General features: G+C 48.4%; 1 protein-coding gene across 3 annotated transcripts in view; it reads right to left on the reverse strand.

The window, feature by feature from the left end:
* SMARCA2 (SWI/SNF related BAF chromatin remodeling complex subunit ATPase 2) overlaps nt 1-24,042 on the reverse strand; it is a 1,851,064-nt gene that overhangs the window by 265,492 nt on the left and 1,561,530 nt on the right. For all 3 annotated transcript variants that reach the window (XM_078675722.1, XM_078675721.1, XM_078675720.1), the window contains one exon: nt 18,706-18,923. In XM_078675722.1, coding sequence (XP_078531848.1) covers nt 18,706-18,923 — 218 coding nt within the window. The remainder of the gene's footprint in view (nt 1-18,705; nt 18,924-24,042) is intronic.

Here is a 24,042-nt window from a genome sequence, read left to right on the forward strand (position 1 = left end):
AGTAGCCCCTTCGGACGATCTGCAGCACCCACCTGTCCGAAGTGACAGTGCGCCAGTGGAGGTGGTGATGGCGAACCCTGCCCCCCACTGGCGTCACATGGGCCTGAAAGCACGGACTAGGAGGGTTTTGAGGCGGATGCTGCGGGGGAAGGTGTGGACTGACCTCGCCGTTGACCCCTACCGCCCGGACGGCGGTTACCACGGCCGCCACCGCGTTGGGTATTGCCCTGCGGAGCGTGGCTAGCGGCACGTGTGGGTGCACCCCTTCCGTGGCCACGAAAGGAGTAATAATCCACATTTGTAAAGCGCACAATCACCCGTAAGGGTCTCTAGGCGCTGGGGGCTGTTGGGAAGATTAAGCAAGCTATTGCCCAGAGTCACATGGTGCTGGGCTAATCTGCCGCCGGAGCCGGGGATCGAACCGTGATCCCCAGATTCCAACGTCAGTCGCCCTGGCCGCGGCGCCACACCTCTCCCCTAGGGAGAGGTGATAAGCAGCCGATTGCTGGCGCCGGGCCGAGAGGCCCAAGGACTTGGCCGTAGCCCTGGAGTACTTAAAGCGCTCGAGCGCATGGTCTGCTTTGTCGCCAAAGAGGCGACGGCCATCGAACGGCATGTCCATGAGTGTGTTTTGGACATCTGCCGAAAAGTTGGCGGACCTCAGCCAGGCGTGGCGTCTGACCACCACCGTCGTTGCCATCGCTCTGCCTAGCGAGTCGGTGGTATCCAGCCCACACCTAATGGAATACTTGGCTGCGTCCCGGCCCTCCACAAGGGCTTGGCCGAGCTTGGCCCGTACCTCCAACGGACACTCTGGCAGCACATCCGCGACGTATCCCACAGAGAGTGGGTGTAGCGGCCCAAGAGGCATGCGGTGTTGGAAGACCGCAGACCCAGACTAAGGGATGAGAATATCTTCTTTCCATACTGCTCATACCTCTTGGATTCCCTGTCCGGCGGGGCGGACGGGAATGTGGTCTGGGAATTGGAGGCCTGGATGACCAGGCTCTCGGGGGTGGGGTGGGTGGACAGGAAACATGGGTCGCCCGGGGCTGGGCGGAGGCGTCTGGCCACGTTCCTATCTACGGGCGAACCCGTAGCGGGCTTGGACCAAGTGCCCAGAAGAACGTCGGTCAAGGCCTCATTAAAAGGCAGCAGAGGCTCGGCCGAGCTTGACTGCGGTTTAAGGACCTCAGTGAGGAGATTAGTCCTCACGGCCGCGACGGGGAGCTCAAGGCCCAAGGCCTTGGCAGCCCTCATCAGCACCACACTATAAGTTGCCCCCTCCTCCGAAGCCACGGTAGGAGGGGAGACAAAACCAGTATCTGGAGAGGTGTCCAGGCCACTGGCCTCCCCAAGGTCTCCTGCCCAGTCCTCTTGAGACTGACATTCTCTGGTCAGAGGGTCCTCAGACCCCTCCCAGTCCTCTTCATCACCCATCTCCTGAAATTCAGGGTTCTCAACCAATGGGGCCTGTTCATAAAAGTGAAATTCACCAAACGACTTCTGGAGCGGCGCCCATCGGGGCCGTCCCGACGGCTGAACAGGAACGAAGGTGGAACCAGGGACGGCGCTGCCCGAGGACGGCGCCGGAGGCGACACCTGGGGGTACGGCGCCGGGGAGGTCGTAAGGTCCACCGGCGACGAACCAGATCCCGAAGGAGGTCTAGCGGAGTCCTGCAGCGCCGGGCCTGAAGGCACCGGCGGTGCCGGAACAACTGAACCCCTCGGCGCCGGGCCCGAAGGCGCCGGCGGCGTCGGGATAGTGGGAACCTGCGGCGCCGGGCCCGAAGGCGTCGGCGGCGTCGGGGCCGAAGCACCCGACGGCGGAGAGAGTTTCCTCATGGCCATGAGGAAGCGCTCGATCTCCCCCGGCGACGCGTTCAGCCCAGGGACCGGAGGGTGTGGAGCTGCACGCGGCGCCCGCGACTCCGACGGAGCCGCATGGGTGGTATCACCCGAACCCCCGGCCGCATCGCGCGAGCGTCGGGGGGAGTCCGAAGAGCGATGACGCCGCTTGGACTTCTTGTGCCTCTTACCTGACGACGACTTCGACCCGGAGGAGTGCGTCCTACTCTCGGAACTGTGGTGGCTCCGAGCCCGCGACCTGTCCCTCGACCTCCCATGGGATCGGGACCTCTCACGGCGCGGGACCGACTGCCGGAGTTCGAGTCGCCTGCGGGACCGCTCCCGCCTGGCTTTCGAAGAGAGGGCCCGGCAGTCGGAGCAGGCCTTGTCGTCGTGGTCGACGCCTAGACAAGATAAACACACACGGTGAGGATCCGTGACCGACATCAGGCGGTCGCAATCATCGCAGTGCTTAAAGCCGGGCATCCCTACGGCAACGTTCGGAGTCGAGAGACTTCAAGAAACAATCAAAAATGATCAAAAAGTTAGTCAAAAAATGACTAGGGTTACTGCTTTTTCCAGATCTGCGCTTGCTGGCGCGGAAAAAAGATGAACTGACGTCAGCACGCGGAGGCGGCGTCTAAGTACTCCGACGACGTCATCACGGCGCCCACGATGCCGACGACGGATGCGGAGCCGCAGACGACGCCTACCGACGCGCAAGGGTACTGCTACGCAAAAGTTTCCGGATCCAGTCTGACGCCTGGGGATATTCTAAGGTAAGGAATCTAATACTAACGTGTCTCTTTCAGATCCTACATTACTTGCATCTGCGACGTCGGACCTGCAGTGCAGCAAGAATGGACATTTTATAGCTGTGTTTCAGCCCACGCCCCCTTCGCAGACCCCTTTGCTGTGTGTCTAGACAAGTCACTCTACGTTGAAAGACCATGGGAAATGTTGTCCCACTGGCTAATACGAAGTGTAGTTCCACTGTGCAACATAGTGTGGTAGTATTATTCCTTTGTTAATTTACATATGTAATTCCATCACAAGGACCATATCCGTCTTACTGTTTCTTAAAAGTCTCTTGCTCTCTTTCTACCTTATTTAAAAGGAAAACAACACTTAACTTAGACATTGTAAAATACCTTCCTGCTGTGTAGAGTCAATAGTTTTATTCCCTCAGTTGTTGGGAGATGCAATTACCCTACGTAGATCATTCTGTGTCTTAATAGTTACTAATATCTCTCAGATACTTCCTGCCCTAGGTAAAAAAAACATAACTAGGGCATTAAAGGGAATTATAACCCAGCTGTGCTTTTTAGCAGACACAGATGAAGGAATCTACAGGTGATTTTTATAATATCTCTTGCCTATCGCATAGTCACATGAAACTATAGGGAGGTAGGCCTTGTGGTTTGTTTGTGTCTGTGTCCAATTACAATGAAGGCTGTGTCTCTAAATCACAGGAAGTTATGTTACACACAAACATGGGGTCCTAATTTTTGGTTTAATCTACTCTCATACTACGAATGTTACTCATGCAAACTCCATAGGAGAAGATATACTTATCAATATCGTGTGGAGCCTGTATCTTATTTAAAATTCCTCCCACTTTGGGTTCTTAGTGTTCTATTCCTACCATGAACACTGGTGTAATTAGTAAGGCATGCCTAAGATATTGGACAGTAAGAGAGGTGTGAGTTCCAAAGCCTCAACAGGGACTACAGCTGGTTCCAGACTATGTCGTCATTAAGCTCACATGTGTGTGCCCTCAATCTTCATATCAATCGTGGTTTATGATAAAGGAGTTTTTTTGCAAGTTGATTTGCACTTTTGAAAGAGTGTGGTCGAATGCCAGCAGAGTCTCCCACTCCAAAAGAACTGGACCACCAAGTCAGCTATTGACTCCATTAGCCACTGCAATCACCTTCTCGAATGCTGACACGACCAAGTCCAGGTCCTGATGAGAACCTGTAAACAAGTTGAGGTTTGAAACTCGTTGACCCCAGCTCTTGGGATAAGGCACCCGTAGGGTGTGCTGGGAGAGATTTTTGTACTAATACCACTCTCCAATCTACAACACCTTAAAAAACTCGCATTCCCAGAGACACATACACTGGCAGGATAAAATAGACACTTCTCGAAAAAGCTTAATCATCCGTCTAGTGTTTCTGAATGTAACAAGGGACTGGTCTTATACGTCTCATCAATGAAGACGTCATTAAGTTTTGATGTGTCATTTTTGTTTATTTATCTGTTTGTTATGAATTTTTCATTTTGTCTGTAAATATGTTGCAAAATTATGTGTTCGCCTTTGTGATGACATGACCAAAATGCCATAATCTCGTTTTTCTGAATAATACAAAGAGAAGTGAAATAAATCACACAGGCTTTTGGATTAAGGACATTGGCTCGGTTATTGTATAAACTTTTTTGTTAAACAATGCTATCTAGATACCTTTTGTGCATACAATATTGAAGCGGTCCATTCTAGTTAGTGTAAGGGCCCAAGCCTCCTTTAGGTTACAATTTTTCTATATATAAACAACTCTTTCCGGGAGAGGAGGCACTTCTGCTGACTTTGAGAGGTCCCTACATGCTGAAGCTTTCGCCCGGCAGCTGACTGACATCTCCGTGAGTGGTGTCCAGTTCTTGACCAAGATGGGGTCCTACATTCTTACCCACCAGATATTGGGGTTGGATCATCCAGTAGGGGGTTTCTTGGCAGAAGATACACATACACCCTAGACATGTAGGTTAGGGTTCTGCATAGTAGGAGTACGCAGAATTGTTATATTATTTTATATGCTTGCATATATACGTTGTTTCAGCACAATGGTGGAACTTTTTGTTCTGCTCACTGTCCTGGCGCTGATTACAACTTTCATCTGCTTTTGTCTATTGATCATTACAGCACATATTTTCTATACAAGAAGCACTTTGGTTCAATAAACATTGAAAACGACCCTTTGTGTATTCTTTGCATATTGTTCAGAGCAAACGAAAGCACGAGTGTATGAGCGAAAGGTTCTAGGTCTGTCACCACAGTTCCTGAGGGAACAGGGTTGTCATGTGCAGTGGTTGCCACAAGTGTTCGCTCCCTGTCTAAGTTAGGGGTGTTTATGGTGGCACTGTGAGCCAGCTGGTGCAAGGGACAACATACTTTGCTGGGGTGCAAAGTTTATGTCGTGAACATACGCACAGTTCCTACTGATTAGTGCCGCTCACATTGGATTTTTTGACCTGAGGACCTGTCGTTTGACCTCTTCCCTGCGCTCCGTGGACCAGCACGCCTCCCCACTCGCCCGCACTCGCTGGTGGGAGCGCCTTCTGCAATCGGCAGAGGTACTTACTGCTCCCAGCTGAGAGCGTTGTGGGTAGAGGCTTGAGGGGCAAACAGCTGAACTACACCGTCCGGGGGACTGCGAGGACCAGCAATCCCAAACTTGCTCAGCTGGTGCCTCTTCCCCCGGCAGCCACGCCCACCGCCTCCAGCTCTTTACCGTTCGCGACACCCGCTTCGCGGGTGCCGCTCACATTGGATTTTTTGACCTGAGGACCTGTCGAACAAGTTACTTACCTTCGGTAACGATATATCTGTAAGAAACAGTAGTTAGTATTAGATTCCTTACCTTAGAATATCCCCAGGCGTCAGTCTGGATCCGGAAACTTTTGCGTAGCAGTACCCCAGTGCGTCGGTAGGCGTCGTCTGCAGGCGTCCCCTGCGGCTCCGCGTCCGTCGTCGGCGTCGTGATGACGTCGCTGGAGTATATAGACGCCGCCTCCGCGCGCTGACGTCAGTTCTTTGCACACAGCTTTTCCGCGCCAGAACACGCAGAGCCATGTGAGAACCAACACTGGTGCCATTTGAAACTAGGGCCCTGAAAGGGATGTCCTTAACCCTAGGTATCAGTTCGCAGAACGGGGAGGATGGGAGGGGCGGTAAGGAATCTAATACCAACTACTGTTTCTTACAGATATATCGTTACCGAAGGTAAGTAACTTGTTCATCTGAAAGAAACAGGTTAGTATTAGATTCCTTACCTTAGAATAGATACCCCAGCAATACCAACCCCGGTGGTGGGTCTGCGAACCAATACAATCCTTCACCAGAAAGTCCTGGAGGACCGAACGGCCAAAGAAGCCATCCCTCCGGACTTGACTGTCCAGGCAGTAGTGCCTCGCAAAGGTGTGCAGCGAGGCCCGCGTAGCCGCCTGGCAAATGTCCTGCAAAGAGACTCCCCGGCCCAGGGCAGTAGTAGCCGCCGTGGCCCGAGTGGAATGGGCTCTCAGCCCAACAGGAGGCTCCTTCCGAGCCAAAGAGTAGCACGCTTTGATGCACAGGACGACCCACCGAGAGATGGTCCGTTTCTGTACCGCCCTTGCCTTCTTCTCACCCACGTAGCCAACAAACAGTTTGTCATCCACCCGGAACTGGCGTGTGCGATCCATATAAAATGAAAGCGCACGTTTTGGGTCCAGACGATGGAGCCGCTCTTCATCTTTTGAAGGATGCGGAGGCGGGAAGAAGGAGGGTAAGGTGATGGACTGCCCGATGTGAAAAGCAGAAACTACTTTGGGCAGGAAAGAAGGTCTAGTTCTAAGAACCACCTTGTCTGGATGAATGGACAAGAAAGGAGGTTGTACAGAAAGAGCCTGGAGCTCACTCACTCTCCTGGCAGAGGTGATGGCAACCAGGAAGGCCGTCTTTAAAGTCAAGAGACGGAGAGGACAGGAATGAAGCGGCTCAAAGGGAGCGCACATCAAGAAAGTCAGAACCAGGTTCAAGTCCCACTGAGGCATCACGAACGGAACAGGTGGATACATGTGCGTGATGCCCTTCAAGAATCTCGTTACAATAGGGGACTTGAACAAAGATGGCTGATCAGGTAGCCTTAAGAAGGCGGAAAGGGCAGAAAGGTAGCCCTTGATAGTGCCCAGAGCAGAGCCCTGCTGGGCAAGAGAGAGAAGAAAGAGGAGAACCTCGGAGAGAGGGGCAGAAAGGGGATCCACAGCCTTTGCTGTGCACCATGCCACAAATCTGTTCCACCGGCAGGCGTATACCGACTTTGTGGAGGGACGCCTGGCTGCCAGAATCACATCACAGACTTCAGGAGGCAAGTCAAATGGCCTCAACTGTCGCCGCTCAATCTCCACGCATGGAGGTGGAGACTGGACAGGTTCGGGTGGAGGACCGTCCCCTGCTGCTGCGACAGAAGGTCCTCCTGAAGGGGCAGGCGGATCGAGGGACCGACTGACATGCTGAGTAGCTCGGGATACCAGTACCTTCGAGCCCAGTCCGGAGCCACAAGGATAACTTGGGCCCGGTCGCGCCTGATCTTCTTCAGCACTCTGGGCAGAAGTGGTATAGGCGGAAAGGCGTACAACAGACCGCAACTCCACTCGCGCCGAAAGGCGTCTCCGAGAGAGTGCCGTCTTGGAAACTCCAACGCGCAGAACTGATGACATTGCGCGTTCTCTTCTGTGGCGAATAGATCTAACCAAGGCTCTCCCCATTGCAGAAAGAGGCCTTTCGCCACGTCCGAGTTCAGACGCCATTCGTGATCCACCGAGCACCGACGGCTGAGTTCGTCCGCCCTGGCGTTCAGAGAACCTGCCAGGTGTTGAACCGTCAGAGTCACGCCTTGTCCTTCTTGGGTACCAGAAAGTAGTGGGAATAGCAACCACACCCTACTTCTGGCCCAGGAACGCGCTCGATGGCCCCCTTGGCCAAGAGGGCCGTAACTTCCTCCTGCAGAAGTGTCAAGTGGTCCCCCGACACACGGTGGTTCTGCGGTGGCATGGCTGGAGGAGTGGTCTCGAAGGGGAGGGAGTAGCCCCTTCGGACGAGCTGCAGCACCCACCTGTCCGATGTGATAGTGCGCCAGTGGGAGTGGTGATGGCGAACCCTGCCACCCACTGGCGTCACATGGGCCTGAAACCTCGGACTAGGAGGACTTGGAGGCTGATGCTGCGGGGGGAGGTGTGGCCTGACCGCGCCGTTGTCCCCGACCGCCTCCACGGCGGAATCCACGGCCGCCACCGCGTTGAGAAGTGTTCTGCGGCGCGTGGCTGGCGGCACGTGTGGGACCGCCCCTTCCTTGGCCACGAAAGGAGCGAAACGAACCCGTTTGCTGGCGCCGGGTCGAGAGACCCAAGGACTTGGCCGTGACCCTGGAGTCCTTGAAGCGCTCAAGCGCGTGGTCCGCTTTGTCGCCAAACAGGCGACTGCCATCGAACGGCATGTCCATCAAAGTATTTTGGACATCCGCTGAAAAGTTGGCGGACCTCAGCCAGGCGTGGCGACGAATCGCCACCGTCGTGGACATCGCTCTGCCCAGCGAGTCGGTCGTATCAAGACCACACCTGATGGAATACCTCGCCGCGTCTCGGCCTTCAATCAAAGCCTGGCCGAGCTTGTCCCGTACCTCCTGCGGGCATTGCGGCAGACACTCCGCGACCGTATCCCACAGAGAGTGGGTGTAGCGGCCCAAGAGGCATGCGGTGTTGCAAGACCGCAGTCCCAGACTCAGGGATGAGAAGACCTTTTTGCCATACTGGTCGTACCTCTTTGATTCCCGGTCGGGCGGGGCCGACGGGAATGCGGTTTGGGAAGTGGAGGCCTGGATCACCAGACTCTCAGGGGTGGGATGGGTGGACAGGAACTTGGGGTCGTCCGGACACGGACGGTGGCGTCTGGCCACGTTCCTATCAACAGGCGGACCTGAAGCGGGCCTGGACCACCTGCCCAAAAGAACGTCCGTCAAGGCTTCATTGAACGGCAGCAGAGGCTCCTGTGGGCATGACTGCGGTTTGAAGACCTCGGTGAGGATGTTAGACCTCACTTTTGCGACGGGGAGCTCAAGGCGTAAGGCCTTGGCAGCCCTCATCAACACCACTGAATAAGCAGCCCCAGCCTCCGAAGCCACAGTAGGAGGCGAGACAAAACCAGGGTTAGGAGATTCGTCCAGACCACTGGCATCACCCAAGTCACCTGTCCAGTCCACGTCGTACTGACACTCGCGTGACAGAGGGTTCTCAGACCCCTCCCAACCCTCTCCATAATCTTCATCCTCACCATATTCGGAGTCAACGATGTAGACCGGCTCCTCGGGACCAATGGGCCCCATCGGCGCCGGACTCGGCGTCGCACGACGCCGGTCCGACTCCGCGTCCGGAGTTGGAGAGGGAATGGGGGTGGCGCCGCCCGGAGCCGGCGCCGGCCGGAACCGGCGTCAGAGTCACGGCGCCGCGCGGAGGCGGCACCACGGGTTGCCCCGATGGAATCGGCGCCGGAGAGGCCGGAGGACCAGCTGGCGTCGACCCTGAAGGGCCCAGCGGCGCCGGGGCCGGAGCCGCCGGCGGCGTCGGGGCAGGACCACCCGAACCGCTCGGGCCCCCGGACGGGACCACCGGGCCCGCAGGCGCCGTAGGCCCCGCCGGAGGAGACAGCGCCCTCATGGCCATGAGGAACTCCTCTATCTCCTCACGCGACGCGCCTTGCCCAGGGACCGACGGGTATGGAGCAGGCAGCGTCGGCGACCCACGCGGAGCCGCGGGGGTGGGGCCACCCGAACCCCCGGCAGCGTCGGGGGGAGTCGGGGGTGCGATGACGACGCCCCGACTTCTTGTGCTTCTTACCTGAGGAACCGGAGGAATGGTGACGACTTCCGGAGTGCTCGTGGTGGCTCCGCGACCGTTCCCTCGACCGCTCCCTCGACCTCCGGCCGGACCGGGACCGCTCTCGACGCGGGGCCGACACCCAGAGCTCGAGTAGCTTGCGGGACCGCTCCCGTCTAGCCTTACTCGTCAAGGCCCGGCAGTCGACGCAGGACTCCACGTCGTGGTCCGCGCCCAGGCACCGGAGGCAGAGTCGATGGTGGTCGGTGACCGACATCGTGCGGTCACACCCGTCACAATTCTTAAAACCGTGCATTCTTCCGGCACCTTAAGAGTTAGATTAATCAAAAAACTTTGGTCAAAAGACCGGAGTACTGCTCTTCGGATCTGCGCTAACTGGCGCGGAAAAAAAAGAAGAACTGACGTCAGCGGCGTCTATATACTCCAGCGACGTCATCACGGCGCACGACGCCGACGACGGACGCGGAGCCACAGGGGACGCCTGCAGACGACGCCTACCGACACGCAGGGGTACTGCTACGCAAAAGTTTCCGGATCCAGACTGACGCCTGGGGATATTCTAAGGTAAGGAATCTAATATTAACCTGTTTCTTTCAGATGTTAGACCTCTTCCCTGCGCTCCGTGGACCAGCACGCCTCCCCACTCGCCCGCACTCGCTGGTGGGAGCGCCTTCTGCAATCGGCAGAGGTACTCACTGCTCCCAGCTGAGAGCGTTGTGGGTAGAGGCTTGAGGGGCAAACAGCTGAACTACACCGTCCGGGGGACTGCGAGGACCAGCAATCCCAAACTTGCTCAGCTGGTGCCTCTTCCCCCGGCGGCCACGCCCACCGTCTCCAGCTCTTTACCGTTCGCGACACCCGCTTCGCGGGTGCCGCTCACATTGGATTTTTTGACCTGAGGACCTGTCGTTGGACCTCTTCCCTGCGCTCCGTGGACCAGCACGCCTCCCCACTCGCCCGCACTTGCTGGTGGGAGCGCCTTCTGCAATCGGCAGAGGTACTCACTGCTCCCAGCTGAGAGCGTTGTAGGTAGAGGCTTGAGGGGCAAACAGCTGAACTACACCGTCCGGGGGACTGCGAGGACCAGCAATCCCAAACTTGCTCAGCTGGTGCCTCTGCCCCCGGCGGCCACCGCCTTCACGGTTATTAGTGACGCGCTCTTCCCCGCGACGCGGGATGCGCGCGGGTCAGAGCACGGGGCGAAGCCCGGGCCAAGGGCGGGCCCGTTTAAGCCTGTTAAAGACCGGGTAAGACTGGACTGGGCCACCCCACTGACATTTTATTGTTTAAATATTACCCCTTATTGCTGAGTGTTTACTCTGTTGCTCTGTTGTGTCTCGGAATAGTATACTGTGTCTTTCCATTTCTGTGTACCCATATTCCAAGTATGTCGCCTACAACCACAAGAAGCACCAAGACATCCCATGTTGCCCAGACTATTGGCCCGATTGACCACTTTATTGCACGAGCCAATGATGCTATCAATCAGGGTGCCCTCCTACTGGAAAGACGGGTCTCCCAGGATCTGGCTGCAGCCAAACGTTCCTCCTTGGGTCTACTGGCAGAAGCTAGAACTCCGTTGCGCAACTTTGATCTTAGCGCACAACTGGATTCCCACACCGTCCCTGGTACTGTGGACCTATCGGTGTCCATCGACCTCTCAACCACCCAGCTTTCCCTCCCCCCTCACCCCAAACCCGCCCATCACTTGAGAGAACTCCGACTCTATTTACCAATCCTAGTGGGGAGGACTTTTATACCCGGGGTCTAAGGGAGGGTGCTATATCAAAGAAAAACGGAGGGAAAAAAGGGAAAAAGAATATGGCCCAGAAAAACATTCCCCGGCCTCCTCCGGAAACCTTGACTCAATTCACCACACAACTTTCTTTTTAAAAGTCTGTTACTAACCAACCTATATCACCTCAGCAAGAGGCCCATCCCACTACCTCAGACATTACTAACCCCTCATCCACTATGCCTAATATCACTCTCACTGACAAAGAGGACAGAGGGTATGCCCCTTGCACTCAAGATATTCACTTACTGCAAAGCATAGAGGCACTAATTAAGCTATATACGCAACCCATAGCGCTATCTTTGGCCAAATTAGAAAAATCTCTAGAAGTGTTAACTCTAGAATCCAACACTCACAAGATTCCAACTCCCACTCCCCCTGTGGTTCAGACGCTCAACCCCAATCCTATCAATAAAGGGCCAACAACGGTTCGTCAAGCCCCCAAAATCATAACTACCACAGCAGTAGTTCACCAGAAACCATCAAGTACGGCAGTGCAGCAAACGATACCAACTCTAGATGCAAAGAAGGGCCCGGACACACCATCAGTCCCAGACACACCTTTAGCCCCCGGTCCAATTCGCGCTGCAACCCACGCACTTAATTTAGCTAAGACTCCAGCATCCAAAAACGCCGCCTACAATATCAAGCGGAAAGTCAGTCGCCCCTACCATCTCCCTCCGGATGCCTCCCCGTTTGTTGTCATCATGACTGGGGTTCCTGAGTTAAATTCTTATGCAGAAGAACCAGGCTGGTCATTAAAAAATAAAGTGCTACATTGGTTGTCAGCCAATAGACCCCCTCCCCCCTATTCCAACAATAGAGTCACCACGGTCCGCAAGGTCCCATGGGTAGGCACAGTGCCAAAAACAATACACGGAGACTGTATTATCATTAATTTTGAAGATCCTCAAGCAGTCGAACATATTTGTTCCTGGGGCTCCCACCCAACCCAAGATGGAATAGGAACCAAAAGGTTATCTTTTTTTTTATCCGCCAGCTAACCGTTTCGTGACAGGCCCAGATTGGAACTGGACCCAGGTAGGAAACCGGAATAGAAGATCTGATTGGCTAGATTGGGCAGGGCAGGGGGGTAGAGATGCTGCACCATCTTTTGGATGGAGAGGATTTCCTACATATAACAGATATGACTGTCTGGAGATGGTGGATTGACCATCACCTGCTAACATCCAGGATAACATGATTTCCCCTCCCTCCGGTTCATTACCACTTACCTCATCCAAATTTTTACCATCCCTGATTCTGCCTTCTAGTCCCCTTCCTTTGCCACACAATGATGATACATCTACGGCAGCAGAAGTACCTTTTCAACCAAGCTTTGTACTCCATTCACCCCCTATCCCTGAAGTAAATTGTATCCCTCTCCTTACTTTACCGCAACCAGGTAGTTCAGGTGACAATATCTTAAATCCTCCTACTTCGTCACTATCCGTATTATTCTGGAATGTAGCAGGTCTCCGTACAAAGATAATTCTCAAAGCATGGTTGGACTTTGTACAAACTCATCAGATAATTTGTCTCCAAGAAACCTGGACATCCGACCCATTACACATACTAGGCTACAAAACATTTCATTCCCCGGCAAGTACTACCACTCATGGTAGATCCAAGGGAGGCCTAGCAGTGTATATTTCAAACAACTTGGCCGTCAAGAATATCTCAGTTCTCCATACCACTGCAAACTATCAAATTATAACGGTTAACTTTAACAGCTGTACGTCATACTGTTTTATTAATTTTTATAATAATCTATCCCCTGCAGATTTTGTGAAAATTGTAACTGATATTTCATTCCTTGTAAACGAGCAGAGATCTAAGCAATCATCGCTTGTCTATCATGTAATATGGGGGGGGGGGGGGGGGGGGGGATTTCAATGTCCCATTGTGTACTAACTATAAGAAAGGCATTTGTGGGCTTCTGGACGAAGAAGACTGCCCCTTGACCCATTTTTCGCACTCCCAACCAGGTGAATCCTTGAACGATAGTTTCATCTTACTAGAATTGTTGTACGCAAACGAACTCGTAGACCCCCCTGAAGACTTCAGACCCACTTTCCACGGCAGGGGCTTTTTAACCATTATAGACTTTATTTTATGTTCTTATACTTTAAAGGGCAAACTACTTAAATTTAACACTGGCACCGAGTCCTTTGGCGATCGTTTTCCGAATAGTATCACCTTTAAGTTAGATATGGTTGACGCCCACTCAAATAGAAAGAGCTTACTGACCCAGAATTCTTTGGCTATAGACAGAACCAATGGATTTTCTGTAAAATGGTCCAAGATAGACCCTTTAATAATTTCTACTAAGATCATATCAAGGGCACTCCCTTCGATAAACACCTGCCTGGCGGATGAATCTTCATCCGAACTGGTTATATCCAGTTTCCAAGAGATCCTAAACATTATACAGGCCGAGTTGCTCCGTCACCACAAACAGAGTAATCAGTCTTCTCCAAGATGGTTCAACACGGCCTGCCGCAAAGCTCTATCCGCCCTAAAAAAGGCAACCAATAATCCTGTTAGAGACCAAAGGGAAATAGCCAAACTTCGATCAGAGTACAAGCAGGCCCAAAATAACTGTAAAAAGGAACAAAAGAAGAAATTATGGGCACAATTACATGCGAGCTGCCGAAGTAAGGACAGCTCCCAGTTTTGGCATGTAGTCAAATCCCCCTTCTTGGCTGACGTAAACTCCCACCAGCACCTGGACGTGGCAGTGACTGCAGACGAATGGGTGTCCCACTTTTCAAAGATCTTTAGTGGTCCCCCCTCAGTCTGCACTACGCAGGCCACGATGACCGCCGATCCTCCCCCCAGGATGCAGGTTTACCCAATAGATCTACACTTCAGCCTAAGTGAGATTATACATGCATTATCCTCCTCTAAAACGGGTAAGGCTCCTGGCCCCGACAGAGTTCCTCTTGATATCTTCGTCACTAACATAGAATTATGGTCCCCCATCGTCACCAAGGTGATGGTGGCAGTATCAGAAATCGGCCTATTAGATTCCTGGTCCTCTTCTATACTTCTTCCAATTTTTAAAAAGGGTGACCGCAATAAACCAGCCTGTTACAGGCCCATTTCCCTCCTGGAGTCCATGGGGAAGGTCGCGGGACGCCTCATCCTGGAGCGCCTCCAGGACTGGGTGTCTGAGAACAACATCATGACCGACCTGCAATACGGCTTCCGGGAGGGGCTTGGTACTGTGGAACAGGCCTTAAACTTAACTCTCCTAATAGGCAAGTATGTGGGGGCAAAAAGGGGTAATCTTTACCTGGTCTATGTCGACCTCAGTGCAGCGTTTGACTGCGTAATCCATGCCAAGTTGTGGTCCATCCTAGAAGGTCTGGGTGTGGACCCCTCACTTATTAAGTTCTTACGTGAGCTTTATTCAGACGCCACGGCTTGTGTAAGGTACGGGATTGGCGGTGAACTCTCACCATCTTTTTCAGTCACAAGAGGCGTTAGGCAGGGCTGTGTCCTGGCTCCTTTCCTGTTCAACCTATATACAAACGGGCTGGAAACAGCCATGTTAGAAGGGAGCCAGGACCTACCTACCATCAGCCATCGCCCCATCCCAGCATTACTTTATGCTGACGATTCCGTAATCCTAGCCAGAACTCTAGTACAACTACAGAAACAGCTTGACAAATATTGCCAATTCATGCTTTCTCTGGGACTAAAAGTAAATGAGAGCAAAACCTTTGTCATGTATACAGGACCCACGGTTAAGAACCCAAAACCCCTTTACATTGAGCAAACCAGATTGGAACGAGCTAGAGAATATCCTTACCTAGGGTTGCTGGTCGACGACCAGCTATCCTGGAGAAGAGGGATGGCAAGTAGGAAGCTCCTCTATCAGAGAGCGACCTCGGCGCTTGTCTCCTTTTCCAGGAAGCTGGGTAAACCTGCCCCATCTGAATTGCTAAAAATCTATCAAGCTAAATGCCATAGCATAGCAACATATGGTGCAGGAGTCTGGGGCTATGCACCCACAGACAATTTACAAAAAGTCCAAAATGGCTTCCTAAAATACCTCCTGGCACTCCCACGCAGTGCCCCAATCTACGGCAGCCATATCGAACTTGGTATTGACTATCTTACTGACAATATCAAATGTCATCCAATTCTTTTATGGCACCGTATCTGGAACAAGCCACAATGTCATCTAACACGCTCCCTGATCTCGGACTGTTTAAATATGGTTTGCTGGAAGAAAATTCCATGGTTACTGTATGTTTTTAATTTTCTACAGGACCTGAACTGCCCGCAATACTTCACCGAGCCCTCTTCGATGGTTGACATTAATAGAAGTACTTTGAAAAACGTATGTCTCAACCACCTAAGGGAATTGCGTCTTTCTCTTGAAGTAACAAAGCAAACAAATGTGCAAGTGCTGATGGTCCAAGTTTCTGCTGGTATCCAGCCTTATCTTACTTTTTATTTATCTAACTATGAAAAATATTTACTGACTAGGTTTCGATTTAATTTACTTTTTCGTCTCGTCACTTTTCCAACTGTGTCCAATTGGTCCCACGAATTAAGTAAATGCCCATGCGACCAAGACTCTCCCCAATCGACTATTCATCTTACTTTGTTTTGTCAATACTATAAGCAAGCGCGCAAGCGTTGGATCATTCCACTCTTGCGCCAAATGGGGTTGAGGTCATGTCGCCCAGCTTTTCTGGCACTTCAGCTGCTAGATTCACAATATGTGGCTAAGAATGTTGCCCTTTTTTTAAAATCTTGTTTATTGACTCGTAGCAAAATAGGCCAAACGTCTCAGTGTTAGTCGCCTGTTTGATTTAAATCCTTTTTTACATTTCATGTATTGTCTCTTTACCTGTAACTTACAATGTATTAATGTGATTTTATACAAACTGTATTTGTATGATGCACTTTTTATGATTATCTTATGTTAATCGAATAAAAGTATTTTGAACTGAACTGATTAGTGGACTCTACACAACAATATTCAACTAACTCTATTTGGAGCGGTACACACCGCCTCAGTAACATCATGCTATCAAGCAGATAGGAAACAATATACAGTTTACTGTTTCTGATGTAGAGCTCTTTATTTCATTACATGTAATTTCTGAAAGACATTTATGAAAGATAAAAAGGTGATCCATAAGATTCCATCACCATTACAATTCTAAAAGCACCAACTGTGCTATAGGTGCATATAGATTCTGCTGTGCTAAAAGATGATACCTGGCTGACAATTCAAATTACACAATTGTCACTAGTTCTCACAGTATATCCCACAAAAATAATCAAGTCTGGCACTACGAAAGAGAGTGAAAATCTGCACAGGGCACGCAGCCCTATTATCTTAGATGTGGGAGTTTTCCATGAGCTCCACGTTCATACTTTTTAACACAGAATGGAAAGTTGCAGCTAGCCCAAAACTAAAAGGTAAACTGAGCTCAATTGTCTTCAAAAGTTGTCCCCAAAGGAACTTCATTTATTAATGTTGTTCTCCAGCCAACCACATGGCTGGGGAAGAGCTCTGGAAGATAACAGGTCACAGTCATAACTGGGACTTAATGGTGCGGGGTGGAGCCCTGGAAACAATGTAGCTCAGTGGTATGTGCTATGATTGGGTACTACAAACAGTAAACCGGATAGAGAACACGAGTGAGCAAAGGAGAAAATGGGGGAGGGGTTTGATCCATGGGCTGTGCTAGTGCCACCTACTAGTGGAAACTGTGGTTCCAGCTAAATAGATGGAGCAGAAGCTCAGCTGGTTCATCCGCTGCGACTATAAGGACCTTGATTATACAAAACTTGCCTTCCTTATATAGGTAGCTAAATGTCAGACAATACAGCAAAAGGGCAATCCTGAACAATGATATGACAACATTAGGTATATTTGTAGATTGCAGACTAATGCTGTGACCTACCCCTATAATACAGACAATGCTTACGTAGGATAGATAAAGGACAGCACTTGAGGTGTCCACTGTTCAAAGCTCACAGTGTTGATAAAACTGAACTGGATAATGCTGGCTTTTTTAATGCAGGAATATTAATCTCAGAGTTAAATGGGACAGAAAGAAAAGGTGTCCCCCACTCTTTACAATCTTTCAGAACTATGATTTTACAAGAAGAGAGAACGCTTCAATGGCTTCTCCAAAAGAACCCCCATTAGTAATCAGTGAGGCTATGGAGTACAGGTTGGATGGAGTCCCGCAACAAGAGAAGATAGGGAGCAGAACAAAATCTGAACCAAGTGGACTGATAATATCTACTCTGTAGAACCCTGTCGGACACGTGCTTTAATCACAAAAGCCTATCTCAGAGTTACAGAAATATTCACCAACAGCAGTGATTCAAGTGAAAGGTAAAGCTTAAAGTCTGGAGAACCATTTTGATAGCGTCAAAAACATCTACCTCTAAAATATCTACCACACAAATGTGGCCCTAAAAACGGGAATGCACCCAGTCACCCACAACTCAGAACTCTCTTACAAATCTGCATGCACGGACTGGACTAATAGTAAATTAGAAGAGTCCTCCAATTGGTAGGAAGTGAGTCAGGCTCCATTTAGGTATTTAGAACATGTTGAAATGTGTGTTGGGAGATATTGATGTACGGTAGGCATGTTGGAGATAGCGTTTTTTTGACTAAGGTTTTACAGATGGAAGGACAACAATCCCGGCTTGAAGAAAGTATATACAAAAAAATCACATTCCGATGTGATGCTTGGAAACAGGAGAGCACATAAGAGGAATCTCAAAAGCTGACTATTCCGGATTCATACCAGAAACACTGCAACAGAGAAAACTATACAATGTAAAAGAAAGACATTGCTGGGGTTAGTCACAAATGCCTCAGCCTGTAAATCTTCCAAAACTTAGCTGAGCCGTGAGGGAAAATATACATCCTCACTTAGTTGCATGCATTAAAGGCTTTTCTGTAGAGGTTAAAAAGCAAAACAACACTGAGGGAGTGGCAGCCACTTAACAAAATGCACTCTGATATTGTGTACTCTAGGACAAACAACTTTCTGCTGACTTTGGCATTTCCACCTGATACACTAATTTGCTCCACACAAACGGACTTACATACTGAGATTTGATTTTCCCTTGTGGCTTCACAGTGTGAAGTGCGGACAATGTGTGGATTTAATAAGGTTAAGTTATACTTTCTAAAAATATTACCCTGAGATTGTTGACAGAGAGCACAATATTTTATTTGTAATGTAAACAGCAAAACCTGTTACTGAACATCATTGAGGCTGCACCCCTATACTAATCCCTCAATCAACAGGTTGACACAAAGAAGGAGTTTTTACACGACGTTTGAGCGCTGTGAAAAAAGTGAAACTGTCAATGGCAGCTTCAACCTGCTTTGGAGACAAAGTACCAAATGCAAGGCTCACCTGTCCTTATAGTTGATAACCGTATCAATGATGGTGTTCATTTGTTTAGTCAGTTTGGGTGGGTTTGGGGACAGTTTTTCAGCTGGAGGCCTGCCCCTTTTCTTCTTAGCCTTTTCCAATTCCTCCTTCACAGAATCCTTGTCTATGTGTCTTCGCCGTTTCCGTTTCTTAACCCGCACTTCCTCTTCCATATCGTCCAAGTTGCCGTCCTCGATAGCCTGCCCAGAGAAGACAAAGGGTAAATACATGGATCAAAATGTTAAACATGCCACTGAAGAAAATGGTAAATTAAGGCGATTTATTTCACATGCAGTGAAAAGAATCACTTAATTCAAAGTAGAGAGAGAAATTTTAAAGTTTAAACATTTATCGTCGGTTGAAAAGTGGTCTACCAAGAGCGATTTTATGCATTTCACCCAAAAATGTGATTTAAGGTAAATAAGGTAGTCTACCCCGTCCCAGTTTCCCTGCGATAAAACCGGAGTAGTTTAACTGAGGACAACTGTCAGTATAAAATTCCATAGAGACAAACTGTAGTGGTCGGCAAAACTCATGCATGAATATCACACTAACCGATGTAGAAATGAGAAAGATAATAAAAATCAATTAAATATAAATCTCCCAAAGGTATGGCTTGCACCACTGGGGACAGTAAAGTAAGGCATGAGTGTAATCTCCTTTGTATCTAGGCTCACATGCCGTGACCAAAGACACAAATGATTGTTTGCTTCCTCCTCCAAGGACACCTACTACACTCTTATCCCCACAGACACAGCAGTGGAGCATTACTCTTGCTTTTAAAACCCCTTGCAGGCAGGGACAATACACGCCAACTCTCATCAAGACAAGTTAGACAAAACACTACACACACATCAAGAACAGCTCTGAGGTTCCATACAGTAGAAAAATGCTGCACTCACTACAGCGCACATCTCCATTCACTAGACAGACACAATATACAGCAGAACTTTTTGTATAAAATGGGTCCCCCATATAACAGATATCTCATATAGTTGGGAATCCTGGGGATCACAATAATACTCTACACTGTGACATACTCTTCACTGTCGTGCAGCAGAACACAAAAAAAACAGAACATACAGTCAACACACTAGACTATGCCATTAAATGACTATTACTGCACCAAACACCATGCGATATGATCAACTGTCTTACACACATACACATATATCTGTGTCGGGTAATGGTCATGCGTACAGTCCTAGACAATAAGTAAGGATCCGTTACAACACTTCAGTCTCACTCAAACTCCAATACTCACAAGGCATTGGAATGTACTCCACCCTACTGACAGCACATTTTCACTAGTCCAATGAGATTCTAGTCTGCAGTGGAATCTTCTGAACCATTTGGAAAGTCACCTCTGGGCTACCAAAGCCTCTGATGCCCAACCAATGGCAGACTGTATGCTAAACAAATACCAATAAATTAACTCCTAGTTATATTAATTCCTACTACATTTTCACACACTTTAGTCTCATTACTATGTGATTTGCTTGCTTTTATAAAAGTGCTATGAACTGGCCAACAAAATAACATATTAGACACAAGTTAAAGGAAAAGGTAAACATTTCAATGTAGTTTATTCCATATAGTAAATGTAAAGCGTGGCATAGGAAAATGGATGGGGAAATGCCCTTCTCAGATGCGAATAGTGAAATCACCCAATTGTATAATTTACTTAATTCTGAAGAACAAAAATAGACAGTGTTAGCAAACGCGAGTATTATTATTCAAGGACTTGTTTAACAGTTGAATTCTAGTGTTGTTTTTAAGCTGTATTTTCTGGATCATTGGTCTGAGAAGAGTCGTCACAATACATGGGATAACTAACACCCTTTTACCTTCTGTCACTGAATGTAGAAAATACAGAATAACAAAGAAAAGTACAATTTCACAATTAAGAATAGTTGATGCCACCATTAGAATCTATTTACATAATAGAAATGCATTCTATAACAGCTTGCAAGTTTCCAAATAGTAGTTAAAACAACCAACCATGGTGCATTGTACGGAAATTAAACAAAACAAAGATACACATTCTTTATCCAGTACAAAAAAGTACACACAGTAGTAACACCTCTGCTTTCCCACCTGTCACATGCTCATTACTGCCATCAAAATAAATCTTCTCTCGCCACCTGTGCTTCTCCACAACATCGAAAAGCAGGGGGGAAGAATGCCTCACAAATAAACAAATAAGAACAGCTAAACTGAAAGGATGCATGACTGATGTTAGGAATGACAATAAGGGCAAGCATACCAGCTACAACAGCATTTATCATAAACGCTACACTCGGCAATTTAAATGCAGACGCGCGCTAGGACCACTTGTTCTCAGGTTTGTACCAAGCAGCTTTTAAGAAGAAACAGAGGATTTAGAAAACACAAACCGGCGTGTGAATGTCAAAGCACAAAGCAATCGGTACACAGCAAATGAACAGATCTACATCACATCTTCCCTCAATTAAAGTCAGGCAAATATTAAGAGAGCTGGCATCAACGTGAAACAAAGGGTCTGCAGTGCTCCAGCCACAGGCAGAATGGAAAGCCTTGGAATTGGCTTCTGAATGAATGCATCTCAGTACAAAAGATATGAATTTCCCCTCCTCCCACATCTCAATATTGCTGTCAATATGCAAATGCTAAACTAATCCTTCCCGGCATAAGAAAGAGCACTAATCAAAAAGCAATTACCTTCACTTTTCCACAGCACCAAACATGGCTAATATTTACGCTCGTGTGAGCACGGCAATCAATATTGTGAATGATTACATCACATTTATAGAAATGAGTACGGAAAAACGGATGGCGAACAAAAGCCCGGAGCACAAAAAAGGAGGAGGAAAAATGCTTGCTCTGGCATCTTAAAACAGCAGTGGGATTTGGAAATCTGGTTCTGGAGCATCCTGTCGGCGTTCAGATCCCCAGGACAAACATGAAGAGCACAATCCTGAGGGACAGCCGCAAACTACAGTAGGCCTTAATAATCAAAAGACAATTTCCATCACGCGCGCACGGCGACAGCCACTGAAGATCTGATGCGTGAGGAGGAAAAAATGAAATGCATTAATATTCATACTGCTAAAGCAGGGCGGCCGGTACACACCACTGCAGCTAAGAAACATTGGGAACAGGGGAAATGCTCCACAAATCGGGAATTGCAGCATGCACGGATGTGAGCCGCTAATGTTTTTGCTCTCCTTAGGCATTCGGCTGTGCACAGACATACAGAGACGACAGCGCCGGATTAGCCACACACCTACACATGCCCCTGTTGTGGTGCGACTGGTTCTGGGAGACAATAAAAACAAGAGGATATTTACCTTCCCACTATCAGGAGGCCGGCTGTCGGAAATCACAGTTAGTGGAGACAACATTAACAAGCCAGCAAAGCAGCGAGCTGCTAGTCTCTTCATCAGCTGATCAGGAGAACGAGGGAGCTAGGGAAAGGCTCTGTTTTCATATACAAGTAATTTTATTTCCTGAAAATGTAATACTGAAAGGACTGCGAGACTCAAATGTGCTGTTTCATTCCTCCCCGTACACGGCCAGAATCCTTCTTCCTCCAGTCTGCTTTAATATCCAGCCACTTAACATATTATATTCCCTATTATTTTAGCCATGTGAAGTGCAAAAGGTGTCAGGGTAGAAACACATTCTTGATATAATTTAATTAAAAGTGGGACACCATTGTCCAACAATTAATGCTCAATTAGTACCTTTTGTCGCGGAAAATTATGGGTTTTTTTCCACAGACGGCATACAGCCCAATTTTCTTTCTGCGGACTGAACATGTATAGTTGGCGCATTTCCATGTTTCCTTTGGAAATATTAAACCTTACAGATTTCTTTAAAGAAATGCAGTTAACGGTAAAGCAGAGAGCCATGCAGAGTGCTCTGCTCTGAGCCTGTGAAAGGGAGAGAGCACCGGGGAGCACATGACCACTTCCAGTACAAGGCTGCAATGTAAGTACTTTTCTTCCAGCAATAATGCACGCAGAGATACCGCCGCCCGTTATCAACATACCAGTGCACAGAGAACGCTCGCCCTCCATTTCGCTGAAAGCAATGCTTGATGGAATGAGAATATTACCCTGGCATTGGCAGCTAACACTATTAGCCCCTAACTGAATATACATTAAAATGGCAAAATACTTTCTTGAAGTACTTCTCCGTTAAAATAAGGATGCTTGCCTGCAAGAGTTATGTAATAAAGCACAAGCAATGGGGCTTATTCCTATGAGGACAAACATGTCGAATTGGATTCCATATATAAAGGAAAATCGGAAAATAAATCTATCCACTGTGTTTGTGTGGGTGGGCGTCAGAATTACGGCGAGCAAGGGCGCCACGAACCAAAACAAGGAGCAGAAAAACACACAGAATGCCCATTCCAAACCTTCACCACGGTAATTAAAATCACAAAGACAAATCTCTGATCTCTGATTGGTGACGTGTGCTGGTGCGCGTGAAGTCTAATTCGGCGGGGAAACGTCCCTTATGCTGAGTGGATAGCAGGTTTTGTGAAGTGAATGGAATGGGAGGAACAACAAATGGACAGTAAATGTTAACTGTTTCCATCCCATGAAGTGACAGCTACAGAAAAAGTAATGCTTAAGATACACATTTTGGAGCAATTTAACACAGTTCCCGGTAATTCGAGTATCGCCCCCCTGTATTAAGTTTAGCTTAATCAAGTGATGTACAACACATGGCCATGAATCTTTTGCAAATCGCAACAATCACACAAATATATCGTCACACAATTATAAAATTCATGCAATTTTGTTACATTAACAAGAGGAAAACAATCGATAAAGCAATACAAAATAAAGTGTGTTCTTCATTAGACCATTTCATATTACGAATCATAAATAAGTATATATATATATATATAAGTATATATATATATATATATATATATATATATATAAGTATATATATATAAGTATATATATATATATATAAGTATATATATATATATATATATATAGTATATATATATATATATATATATATATATATATATATATATATATATTCACTGAAAAAACCATAGGTTATAGACCATATATAGTTAGGAATTAGCATTTAGAAAACCTTATTTTACTCACACAAAACCATTGAAATTCCATATATAGTTAGTTGCACTAACTATATATCGCGCACCTGCAATCCACTGCTGATGATGTCACATATTACATCATTCATGACATGGTCAGTGACATCACTGATGACATCACTGATGACATCTCAAATGACATCACTGATGACATCACTGATGACATCTCATTTGACATTACTGATCACATC

The sequence above is a fragment of the Lissotriton helveticus genome, chromosome 2_1, assembly GCF_964261635.1.
Source record: "Lissotriton helveticus chromosome 2_1, aLisHel1.1, whole genome shotgun sequence".
Classification (NCBI taxonomy): domain Eukaryota; kingdom Metazoa; phylum Chordata; class Amphibia; order Caudata; family Salamandridae; genus Lissotriton; species Lissotriton helveticus.